This window comes from Schistocerca cancellata, chromosome 9 (genome assembly GCF_023864275.1).
Source record: "Schistocerca cancellata isolate TAMUIC-IGC-003103 chromosome 9, iqSchCanc2.1, whole genome shotgun sequence".
Classification (NCBI taxonomy): Eukaryota; Metazoa; Arthropoda; class Insecta; order Orthoptera; family Acrididae; genus Schistocerca; species Schistocerca cancellata.
In genome coordinates, this window is record NC_064634.1 from 139,324,798 (window position 1) to 139,338,069 (window position 13,272).

The 13,272-nt window shown below is 45.5% G+C and overlaps 1 protein-coding gene across 1 annotated transcript in view; it reads right to left on the reverse strand.

Moving 5' to 3' along the window:
• Positions 1 to 13,272, reverse strand: part of LOC126101130 (UDP-glycosyltransferase UGT5-like) — a 181,339-nt gene that overhangs the window by 66,427 nt on the left and 101,640 nt on the right. The window contains exon 4 of the mRNA XM_049911813.1: positions 5,691 to 5,913. Within this exon, the coding sequence (XP_049767770.1) occupies positions 5,691 to 5,913 (223 nt within the window). The remainder of the gene's footprint in view (positions 1 to 5,690; positions 5,914 to 13,272) is intronic.

Genomic DNA, 13,272 nt, shown 5'->3' on the forward strand with positions numbered 1-13,272 from the left:
GAGGAAGGCAGGGTGGTAATGAGCGGAGCTCGAAACCTCGGCGAAAAAGCGGCCGAAGGCATTGGAGACAGCCTCAGGGGCCACAAGGACTTCATTCGCGACCTTCAAGCCAGAAACTGGGGAGTGGACCTTAGTGCCAGATAGCCGGCGCAGGCTACCCCAGACAACAGAAGAAGGAGTAAAACTGTTGAAGGTGCTTGTGAAAGCAGCCCAGCTGGCTTTCTTGCTTTCTTTAATAATACGACGACACTGAGCACGTAAACGTTTATAATTAATACAATTCGCCACTGTAGGGTGGCGTTTAAAGGTGCGTAAAGCACGTCGACGAGCACGTAAAGCGTCTCTACATGCTGCGGTCCACCAGGGGACCGGTACGCGACGTGGAGAAGAAGTAGGGTGAGGGATGGAATATTCAGCAGCAGCGAGAATGACTTCCGTGAGGTGTGCGACCTGACGATCGCAGCTTGTGAAGGTTTGATCCTGAAAGGTCGCCCTGGAAGAAAAGAGCCCCCAGTCTGCCTTGGAGATGGTCCAACTAGAGGAGCACGGAGAGGGAGTATGCTGCAGGAGATGGATAACACACGGGAAGTGGTCGCTCGAATATGTATCAGCAAGTGCATACCACTCAAACCGGCGTGCAAGTTGGGGAGTACATATGGAGAGGTCTAAATGGGAATAGGTATGAGATGTGTCCGAAAGAAAAGTAGGGGCGCCAGTATTGAGGCAGACAAGATTGAGCTGGTTGAAAAGGTCTGCGAACAAGGAGCCCCTCGGGCAGGAGGCTGGAGAACCCCAAAGGGGATGGTGGGCATTGAAGTCTCCAGTTAACAAAAACGGTGCAGGTAGCTGAGCAATAAGTTGCATCATGTCTGCCCTGGTAACGGCAGAGGACGATGGAGTGTAAACGGTACAAAAGGAAAACGTAAAAGTGGGGAGAGTAATGCGGATGGCAACTGCCTGCAGGCCGGTGTGCAACGTGATGGGATCGTAGTAAATATCATCCCGGACCAGCAACATAACCCCTCCATGAGCTGGGATACCTACCACAGGGGGTAGGTCAAAACGCACAGAGGTGTAGTGTGCCAAGGCAATTTGATCGCATGGGCGTAGCTTCGTTTCCTGGAGGGCTACGACGAGCGGACGATGCAAGCGGAGCAGCAACTTCAAGTCCTCTCGGTTGGAGCGAATGCTGCGAATATTCCAGTGAATAAGTGCCATCGTAAGAAAAGGAAGAGGAGAGAAGGGGTCACCTCGAAGGCCGCTTAGGGCCTGGCGTCGAGCGAGCACTGCCGCCGCTATCAGTAGGCGGACAGTCATCGTCCATGGGGTCTATAGGGTCATCGGCCATCTCGGGAGGATGGCCGGGAGGGGGAGCTTCCTCCGCCGGTGAACGGCCAGATATACGGCTACCGGCGGTGCGGCCAGGCGAAACGGATGACTGCCTGGGGCGGCAACCGCTGGGTGGCGCAGGAGAAGAAATGCGCCGTGGCGGAGAAGGAGAACTGTGCTTCCTATGCGCCTTTTTGGAAGGACGTTTGGTGGAAGTAGCGGTCGAAGGCTGGGAGGTCGAGGGACGGAGGAAGTCTGCACGGGATGGTTCCTTCTTGAAGGACCGTGCATCTGACTTCGGGGTCTTCGACTTAGCAGAAGCTGAGGAAGTGGCTGGTGTCTGTGGTGTGATGGGAGGAAGAGGAGACGTCGACCGCGCGATCTTAGCACTGGCCGAACGGACGACCGTGGTGCTGAAGGTCAGATCGCATGTCTGGGTTGCTACCTCCCGGGTACTCCGAGGAGAGGCGAGGACAGTACTATATTTCCCCGCTGGGAGCAGCGTGGGCTTCCTACTAGCCAATAGCTTGCGAGCAGCCGAGGTGGACACTTTCTCTTTGACCCGAATTTCTTGGATGCAACGTTCGTCCTTATAGACAGGACAGTCGCGGGAGGATGCGGCATGGTCACCCTGACAGTTCACACAACGAGGAGACGGAGGTGGACAGTCACCCTCATGGGCATCCCTGCCGCAAGTGACACATTTAGCCGCATTGGAACAAGACTGTCGAGTGTGATTGAAACGCTGACACTGGTAGCAGCGCGTAGGTGTCGGGACATAGGGGCGAACAGAAATAACCTCGTAGCCTGCCTTGATGCGCGATGGCAGCTTAACACATATCGAAGGTCAAGAAAAGTGTCCGGGTCGGTACAAGGTCGTTGTTGACCTTTTTCATGACCCGATGGACAGCCGTCACGCCCTGCTCAGCGAGGAAAGATTGAAGCTCCTCGTCAGTCAATCCGTCGAGGGAGCTAGTATAGACTACACCACGAGACGAATTCAAAGTTCGGTGGGCCTCCACCCGGACAGGGAACGTGTACAGGAGGGTGGCCCGAAGCAGTTTTTGTGCCTGAAAGGCACTCTCAGTTTCTAGTAATAAGGTGCCGTTACGCAACCTGGTACAAGATTTGACAGATCCGGCTATGGCATCAACGCCCTTCTGAATAACAAAAGGGTTGACAGAGGAAAAATCCTTTCCGTCCTCAGTGCGAGAAACTACGAGGAACTGTGGGGCAGGCGGTAGTACTTTTGTCACTGTTGGCTGGTCACGTTTCCGTTTTTGAGTCGAAGTCGAGACAGATGGAGTAGAATCCATTGCGGAGGAATCCCCCCATGATTGCCAGCGTCTCCGATGGCGCGCTCCTTCCTTGTGGGGACCCTCTCAGAGGGCACTCCCGCCTTAGGTGAATGTTTACACCTCAGGTCACACCTCCCGAGAAACAGACGGAGGGACCAATCGGCATGGTCAGAAGGAATCAGCTCAGGCAATCACCCCTCCCCGGGCCTGGCCTTTACCAGGGGGTACGCGCGTGCCTTACATGTCTACCCAGGGCGGGGACTTACGCGTTACCCCGTCACCGGCTACGCGTGCGAACGCGTGGGTCGGCCTTCAGACACGCACAGGGAGGAAGGAAGAGGAGGAAAAAGAAGAGGAGGAAAAAGAAGAGAGAGAGGGAGAAAGAGGACAGACTGTCTCAAACGCCAAGGCGGAGACCAGAGAAGGCAAGGAGAAGAAGGCAATGAGAAGGCAAGGAGAGAAAGGCAATGAGAAGGCAAGGAGAGAAAGGCAATGAGAAGGCAAGGAGAGAAAGGCAATGAGAAGGCAAGGAGAGAAAGGCAATGAGAAGGCAAGGAGAGAAAGGCAATGAGAAGGCAAGGAGAGAAAGGCAATGAGAAGGCAAGGAGAAAAAGGCAATGAGAAGGCAAGGAGAGAAAGGCAATGAGAAGGCAAGGAGAGAAAGGCAATGAGAAGGCAAGGAGAGAAAGGCAATGAGAAGGCAAGGAGAAAAAGGCAATGAGAAGGCAAGGAGAAAAAGGCAATGAGAAGGCAAGGAGAAAAAGGCAATGAGAAGGCAAGGAGAAAAAGGCAATGAGAAGGCAAGGAGAAAAAGGCAATGAGAAGGCAAGGAGAAAAAGGCAATGAGAAGGCAAGGAGAAAAAGGCAATGAGAAGGCAAGGAGAAAAAGGCAATGAGAAGGCAAGGAGAAAAAGGCAATGAGAAGGCAAGGAGAAAAAGGCAATGAGAAGGCAAGGAGAAGTCAAGGGAAAGAGTAAGGAAGACAGTGAGGTGGAGAATAGCAAAGAAAGGAACCAACAAAAGGAAGGAAGAAACGAGAAGTGAAAAACCAAAAAGACCACGATTATAGGTCGTGGAACCGTCCGTCTCCGGACGCAGGCGCTAACTACCCCCGTGAGGGGGATGGACTCCTTTTAGTCGCCTCTTACGACAGGCAGGAATACCTCGGGCCTATTCTAATCCCCGGACCCGCAGGGGGGAGCCTGCAGCTTAAATCATGTTCAGAGTCTGCAGCACAGTTGACTGGGAAGGGGAGTTGTCAGTCGTTTTGCAGATGTGTAGTTCGGACTAAGCTAGATTCAGGGCTCTTGGTATTTTTTTTTAATTAGCCGTACCACGGCTCGTTTATGATAGCTGCATGGCGTTCTATTTTTTCTGGCAAAGTTGACACAATCACTGCGCTGGCTCCGTGATGCCTTTTTTTTTACCAAAGATTTCTATGATGACTATTCCCTTCTTCCATATTTCCTAAAGTCTCTGTCAAGTCAATATATCATTAGCTTAGATAGCTCATTATCCTTAAAGGTTGGTGGTTTTATTTGGTATGTGTACCATCACTTTCGGTATAATTTTGTCTGGAACTTCGACGGGTTGTTGCGGGTGAGGAGACCCGACAGCGAGGACATCGATCTCATCGGATTAGGGAAGGACGGGGAAGGAAGTCGGCCGTGCCCTTCCAAAGGAACCATCCTGGCATTTGCCTAGAGCGATTTAAGGAAATCACGGAAACCCTAAATCAGGATGGCCGGAAGAGGGATTTAACCGTCGTCCTCCCGAATGCGAGTCCAGTGTGCTAACCACTGCGCCACGTCGCTCGGTCTGAAACTTCGTGTTGTTGGAAATTCCTGACAGACTGAAACTGTGTGCCGGACCGAGCCTCTAACTCAGGACCTTTGCCTTTCGCGAGAAAGTGCTCTACCAACTAAGCTACTCAAGCACGACTCACGACCCGTCATCACAGCTTCAATTCTGCCAGTACCTCGTCTCCTACCTTTCAAACTTCACAGAAGCTCTTCTGCGAAGAGGGTGTGGCTAAGCCATGTCTCCGCAATCTTCCAGGAGTGCTAGTTCTCCAGGTTCGCAGAAGAGCTTCTGTGAAGTTTGAAAGGTAGGGGACGAGATACTGTCAGAATTGAAGCTCTGAGGACGGGTCGTGAGCTGTACTTGGGTAGCTCAGTTGCTTGCCGGCACGGTAGCTCAGCGTGTTCGGTCAGAGGGTTACGTACCCTCTGTAATAAAAAAAAAACTGAGTTAATTGATCATCAACGAACTTAATGGGATGTCTTACGACGTCCGCCCCGAGCAGATACAACGAACAAAAGCGAACAAAATGAGATAAAAAAAAGTTGGTAGAGCACTTGCCCACGAAAGGAAAAGGTCCCGAGTTCGAGTCTCGGTCCGGCACACAGTTTTAATCTATCAGGAAGTTTCATATCAGCACACACTTCGCTGCAGAGTGATAATCTCATTCTTCGTATTATTTATTGGACACACATTTTACAATGAAATGCAGTCAGTGTGGACCGATACTTTATTTTAGTAGCTTGAGGAATCCCCCCACCCCCCCCCTGTTATTGAGATCATTAATGCATTTTTAAAGAACTAACATTTTTCGGAGCCACCCTTTTCATGTCCTTATTCCACTGCGCAACAATTTCATTGCCACATATGAGTTCGAGTGATCTGCCTCTCAAGAGGTCCAACTGATGCAAATCGTTGTGACTGCAGGAAGGTGTGTCCAGATCTTTTGGCGTCTTTCAGCTTTTTCTTTGCGAACTAGAAGAAAAACTGAATTAAATGTACGCTAGTAATCTGTTTCCTTTTCCCAGTATATGTCGTTTTCTCCAGATCCTTGTGTGATCTGTGAAAATGTTCACAAATTTTACAGTCACAGGAAAAATTGAAGTGAAATCAATCGCTTTAAAGTGACAAGCTTTCAATATTCCACAGGAATGCTGCCTAAGTAAGTCAGACCTGTACAGTCATTTCCTTCTGAGTTTTTAGTTTTATACTCTATAAGACCTCTTGTTCCAGCATCTCATCAGCCTTCCGAAATGTGCTTACCGAGTATGTCCGCCTGCGGCAGCCACTTGGAAATCATGACGTTGTCCGGCTTTCCAGGCAGACTGTCGTCTTCGAACTTCCAAAGGACCCTCTGCTTAATGCGGGAGAAGACCTCAATGAAAGCCTTTTTGGCCTGCGGCCTCAGGTCGGTGCCTTTGATGTAGCTGCCCAGGCTGAAGTATATCACCCCGTCAGGAGCGTCATCGAGGAACTTTTGCAGGTCCTGTAGGAAAAAAATTACGGTAAATATGTAGTTACAAAATCGCATCATGTGTTCTTAATTCAATACTTTGGGCGATAAAAGACGTTGTGATATAGAAGACAAACGAAAGTGGCTAGGCATAATTTGTAATGTAGAACAAGACAGAGAAATGAAGATACCAGGCAAAAATTGAACATAATATTTTATATGATTTATGAAATAATGAATTACAGGGACAAATGAAAAGAGCATTTAACAAGAATGCAAGGAACAGGATCATAAAGTATGTGTTGAACAATAAGCCGAAACGCAGAAGATAGGTGGTCCGTCTACATCCACATCCATACACTGCAAGCTATCTTACGATCCGTGGCGGAAGGTACTTCTCGTACTATTGTCATTTTCCTCCTACCATGCTCGATTCGTAAATGAAATGTGTGAAGAAATTATTGCCTGTAACTTCTCTATTATCTCTAATTCCTCTCATTTTCTCGTCGTCGTCGTCTTTTCGCTAGACGAATGTGGGAGAAAGTAACATGTTGCCCGATTCTTCTTTGCACGTTCGCTGTAAGAATTTCAACAGGGACCCTATCAATGATCTGCAGCGTGTCTACACCGAAATGCCCTATTCTTAGAGGATGCTTAAAAATAGTAAATCTTTCTTTGTTTCGGATTGATTGATAATAGTAAATCTACTCTTATTTTAGTGTATTATGCAAGGCGAGAAACGATAAATTCTTACTGTATGTTTTGAATATCACTTTTCTTCTGTTCATCGCGTTGTGTTACAGCAGCCTCAGTTTAAATTGATATTTTTCACTAGAAATATGTACTGCATTTGACAATGAGCGTCTCCCTAATGCGCATTCACGAATCCATGCTACTTCCGAACTATGATTTGCGCCATAGCTGCTGACTGCAACGAATCGCGCTCGCCAGTGAGTTGTCAGTGCTGGAAGACAGACAATAAGACATCCACTAATCCCGCAGTGGTCGAGCTACGTACCCGTATGTCCTTAAGGGCAGATCTAAGGCAAAATTGTGAAAAAATTCCGAATTTTTTCATTGCGTAATTTATTAGATCGATTCTTTAAGAATACCACCGCAAAGTTTCATAATCGAATTCTGCCTAGAAATAGCCCAGCACGTCCCCACTTGCTATGCTGTGATCCACAACTTCTCTAAACTAGAAATTTTTTGTGTCTTAATTTTTCCTTCACATAATCGAAACTAACTACAGAAGAGTCTAGAAAGCCGTGAGAAAGATTATCTTTGCTTGTTCCTATGTTTACAAAGTGGTTTTTGGAAGATGGAAAGCCACTGGGATGTTTTAACAGACTGACATAAGGAAATTCACGCTTTACAAATATATTACGGAAAAGGTATCAGGGATAACTTTCATAGTGTGAAAACAATGCAGCGAGCAGTGTGGGCTAGGTTCTTTCACAAACTTTTCACAGATGGCAGATGATAATTCTCAACATTCCCTTCGTGACATATTGTGATGCAAGTATCTTAAGCTAAAAGCCAGTGGAAAGCCATATACCCATAAACGAAGTTTGATACTTGCTGTCTTAGATGCTATAAAAGTAGCTTTCAGGTACCTAGTCAATCCTGAACGATTGAAAATGTGTACATGGAAAACACAGAAAACAAATGAGAGCTACAGTCACCTTATATGGGTGCATTGTCCGAAAACAGTATGTGTGTCCTCAATTATTGTAAAGACAGCTGCATGTGAGCCTGTCTAGTGTTCAATAGTGGAAATGTAGGTAGGATTAAGTGCCTGCAGAGAATAGGTTTCCATCCAGATGCACTCACACTGAAGATACTCAGAAGCATCCATGAAGCACGACTGAACAAATCTCAGACATCAGAAGAAAAAATGTAAAAGTTGGCTATACAAAGGAGGCAGGGGAAGAGATTACTGCTGGAAGACGAAGAAGAGAATAAACATTTTGGATATGGACAGTGTTAGTAAGTAGAGGGATAGCAACATTCTTAAAAATTGAAATAAAATTTTAAATGTGAATTGCCATAAACTGACTTATGAGCTATAATGTACCTTTACTCAGGAACTATAGAAGCTAACATACTGAAATTTGGCACAGTTCTTAAGAATTACTTTCTGAATAATCCTATGCAACACTTTTCAGTTATCTTCACTATGTGAAAAGTTCTCCTCTAAAATTTGAGAAAAAACAGTTGTCCCAGGCGAAACAAAATCGAAAACTTAATATCAAAGCAATAATTACCTGAAAAAAATCTGTTCCACTCGTTTTACAAGCCTCTTATGCAGATGTATACTGTGAAATTCGTTTCATTGGTTGATTAGTTTACGAGTAAAGGTACATTATAGAAACAGTAGTAATAAAAAATTCAAATCCTAGTAAAATGTATGTCGATGTGCATTTTCAAACAAAAATTGCACGGAATGTCAACGATTTCGTTGTATACAATAGTCTCAAGATTCGCTGTTTTAGCAGTAATACTCTTTGAGTCATACATGTGTAAGGTGGTAAAATAAATGAAGGTCAATTTCTAACCTTACACAAGAGTTGTATACATCATAATGGGAAGGTGAATATGACACCTAACTTACTTCGGTGGTAATGATTAGATTTGCTTATAAGTATATAATGCAAAGGGGGGTGACAATCGATGGTGTTAACACACCACTCCTATATAATGGATGTCTATGAGCAGAAGGTGAAACAAGCAGCGAGAGGAAACGTTTTGTGTGGAAGCAGGCAGGGGCAGAAACAGAGGCCGCACCACGGGAGGCACCACAAAAACCTCTTAGGAGGCATCACATGACGGGAGTCAGCGACCAGACAAGTGACGCATACTTGAGAGCAGGTAATAGGCCACCAGAAGTAGGACAGAGAGAAGCTTTAAAAAACTGCGTTTCGCATTTCCAAATGGGTACGAACAAAACCAGTGACACAGTTGATCACGTGAACAGTGAGTGGTACACACGTGCTGTACGCATGTAGCTTTTAGGCGTTTGGAGCAGGCACAAAACGTCTGACTGGCGGAAACGAACTAGGAAGGAGTAAAGTGCCAAGATTTTAGCGCAGTTTAATGGTAGGTCCCTTGCGATCAGCAGAGAGACTTTCCACAAACATAAGAGGAACACTCCTATTGGTCGAAAAAAGCCGTGACGTGGAGAACGAAAGAACCCAGGTGGGGGAGACAGTTTGGCTACGAGAAATACAAGAGCGAAATTTTCGGGGAACTCTTCTCTGAACTGGCATCAAGTCCAGAACAGGGTGCATAACGCTCTGTATGACACAGAGGAGAAATTTGTGTGAACACTGAGTTCACTGCGGCTGACATTCAGCTAGATATTAGCTGTAGCGTCGTTGAGCTCCAACTGTGGAGAAACGAACCAGCCAGTTAGTTAATGGTTCTTGTGAGGACTAAGAGCATTTTAATATGCACACTGCTCCAGCTATATGCGTGCATATCGCCATATTCCAAGACTATGGATGACTACATGTTTTCTCGCATTACAAGAAACATAGGGAGAGTTTCTGCTGGAAAAAATCAGCAAAGACTTAATTAGTTTTTATAGGAATTTCAGAGGACGAGAGCAGCCATGCAGCCGACAGCTCATCGCAGCTAAGGTAAATACCGCGAGCAGAGGCATAAACTTGTTGGTTCACTAGCTTGCGTCCACTGTAAACTCGAGCGGCCTTGGGTAATCTTTTGCTCAGTTTGTCACAAAACTAACCATCCTCTGTAGACTTAATTGTCGTCCTAAGTAGTACCGAACTTTGAACCGGAATTGGATAATCATGATGTAGTCGTAAGAATGATTTTGTAAAGAAACTTCTAGTTAAAATTTACTATTGTGTTTAGGATTATTTCACTTTCTGAGGACGGGATGCGTTCGTTTGGTAACTGTCATAACATTGTCACAATGTAAACTTTGTAAATGCTGTATTTTGGTTGCGACATTGAACCAAAACACACTAATGGCTATTAAAATTGCTACATCATGAAGATGACGTTCTACAGATGCGAAATTTAACCGATAGGAAGAAGAAGCTGTTAAACGCAAATGATTAGCTTTTCAGAGCATTCACACAAGGTTGTCGCCGGTGGCGACACCTACAACGTGCTGACATGAACGTTTCCATGCGTATCATCACGTTTCCGGCTTTGATAAAGGTCGGATTGTAGCCTATCGCGATTGCGGCTTACCGTATCGCGACATTGCTGCTAGCGTTGTTCGAGATCCAATGACTGTTAGCAGAATATGGAATCGGTGGGTTCAGGAGGGTAATACTGAACGCCGTGCTGGATCCCAACGGCCTCGTATCACTAGCAGTCGAGATGACAGGCTTCTTATCCGCATGGCTGTAACGGATCGTGCAGCCAAGTCTCGATCCCTGAGTCAACAGATGGGGACGTTTGCAAGACAACAACCATCTGCACGAACAGTTCGACGTCGTTTGCAGCAGCATGGAATATCAGCTCGGAGACCATGGCTGCAGTTACCCTTGACGCTGCATCACAAACAGGAGCGCCTGTAATGGTGTATTCAACGACGAACCTGGGTGCACGAATGGCAAAACGTCATTTTTTCGGATGAATCCAGGTTCTGTTTACAGCATCGTGATGGTCGCATCCGTGTTTGGCGACATCGCGGTGAACGCACATTGGAAGCGTGTATGCGTCATCGCCATACTGGCGTATCACACGACTTGACGGTATGGGATGCCATTGGTTACACGTCTCGGTCACCTCTTGTTCGCATTGACGGCACTTTGAACAGTGGATGTTACACTTCAGATGTGTTACGACCCGTAGCTCTGCCCTTCATTCGATCCCTGTGAAGCCCTACATTTCAGCAGGATAATGCACGACCGCATGTTGCTGGTCCTGTACAGGCCTTTCTGGATACAGAAAATGTTCGACTGCTGCCTTGGCCAGCACATTCTCCAGATCTCTCACCAATTGAAAACGTCTGGTCAATAGTGGCCGAGCAACTGGGTCATCATAATACGCCAGTCACTACTCTTGATGAACTGTGGTATCGTGGTGGAGCTGCGTGGGCAGCTGTACCTGTACACGCGATCCAAGCTCCGTTGGACTAAATGCCCAGGTGTATCGAGACCGTTATTACGGCCAGAGGTGGTTGTTCTGGGTACTGATTTCTCAGGATCTATGCACCCAAATTGCGTGAAAATGTAATCACATGTCAGTTCTAGTATAATATATTTATGCAACGAATATCCGTTTATCATCTGCATTTCCTCTTGGTGTAGCAATTTTAATGGCCAGTAGTGTATTTACAGCTTAAACAGTTGTTCTGTCCTCAAAACCTTACACATGTTTAAAAATACAAGAATACGTTTTGCCGTACGTCTGTCCTTACTGGTACGCGGCCAGCTTCACTTAGCTCACCACAGAAATGAACAACGTCAATTAAAATGAAGCACATCTTAAAATCCTGCGTGGACTGCCGCGCCACGTGCCCACAACGCCACCATGCTGCATCCAGCGTCGCCATGGGCAGTGGTCGTATTGTCCTGACTGATCAGAGTTTTTTTGGATACTGGCTGCAGGTTGTGCTGTGGATAGAGTTAGCAGTAAAGAGGTAATAAATTAGAACGTAGTGGTTGATGCTGAAGTTCTACCTTGCTTTTCCTGATGACGATATGCTCCTGAGTAGTCCCCACCTGCACAGCTGTTTTCCTTCCGGACTATTTTACCCACCAGGATGCCATCATAATTTAACCGTACACTAGAGCTGTATGTCCTCGGGAAATATAGCAGCTGTAGTTTCCTCTTGCTTTCAGCTGTTCTCACTACCGTCACAGGAAAGTCATGTTGATTGACGTTGCAAGGCCAGATAAGTCAGTCATCCAGCCCGTGTAAGGTATTTAAGCGCTAACTGCATATTGTAATTCGGTTGTTACATTTTTTCATCTGTTTTATGTAAACGATCCCCAAACTAAAGTTTTATAAATTGAATGATCATAAAGAGTTAAAAATTTATATTCAGTCATTTTCGGAATAGATCAGTTTATCTCAGTCAATATCGTATTTTTAATTGAACCCAGATTTAACTTTTGTTTAGTTTTCTCAATTGAATTTTGCGCCAGTAACTTCAATCAAAAAGCAAATGAATAATAAGTACAGTTTTAGCTCACATATTTGGAAATGCCAACCGAAATAATTATCAACAATAGATCAGAGTGAGTATATTCAGACATGCAGTCAGATGACGTTATCCAGAGGCGACCCAGTAAAATAAAAGGTAAGGAAAGTACATATGTATGTTTTCAGATTCACTGCATAGACAACCAGTGCTAAGGGCCACGGCGTAAGCTTATGTGTTCACGTCGAAATAATCTTTTGATCAGTCACATTAATATTGTTATCAATAAAGGCACAAGGCGTACAAAATTGTGTACGCTAAAGACTATCAGAACAGACACGTTGTCAAAAGCAAGTCCAGACAGGAAAGCTGCAAGGCACAAAAAGTTCAGTTCTCTTTCTTTCATTAGATGGAAAGTAAGTTAAATTATTTAAATTATTTAAATTATTTTATTCGACGGGAAGGTTTCAATAGTAAGATCGGCAGGGGAAAGTGTGGTAAAGCGGACTGGAAGGGAGAAGTGGCAACTGCATATGTTTTGGCCTGAACAGCGCTGCTACCAACCACGAAGGGGTCGAATTAGTTCTAATATACATCGTCATTGTTGTCAGATTTTTGAGTCGTTTGATGTAAGGTAAGTCATTTACATTGTTCTTATTACCTCACGAGTATGGAGGGTTTTCATTTTTTACCGTTCAAAGTTTTAACAACTTCCTTTGCTTCCAAATTTTCCTTGTCATTTACTTCGGTCTGATAGTTTCTTGTGTGCATCACTAACGCATACACGGCTTCCGATCTGGAAAAGTGGCCTCACTACTCATCGGGAGAGGTAGCCATGCTGCCCACACCAGTAAAACAAACACGCATAATACGACGAATAAAACTGGCTTCTAGACCCTTTGTTTACAAAACTATTATCCAGCCTACAAACCGTTTGTGACAATTCTGAATGAGTAGAAAATGTGCCCCGAAGTTACATAAACAAGCATGGGTTCCTGTTGCGATGGCAGTTGCTTCAGTACCCGTTTAAGTACGGAAAATGGGTCACTACGTAAGAGGCCAGAAAATTTTTCTTTTTCACTTGAAATATTTGGTGTGATACCCTGTAATGCGTTGTGGCACAACTTGACTAGAAGAAGGGATCGGTTGGTAGGACATGTTCTGAGGCATCGAGGGATCACAAATTTAGCATTGGAGGGCAGCGTGGAGGGTAAAAATCGTAGAGGGAGACCAAGAGATCAATACACTAAGCAGATTCAGAAGGATGT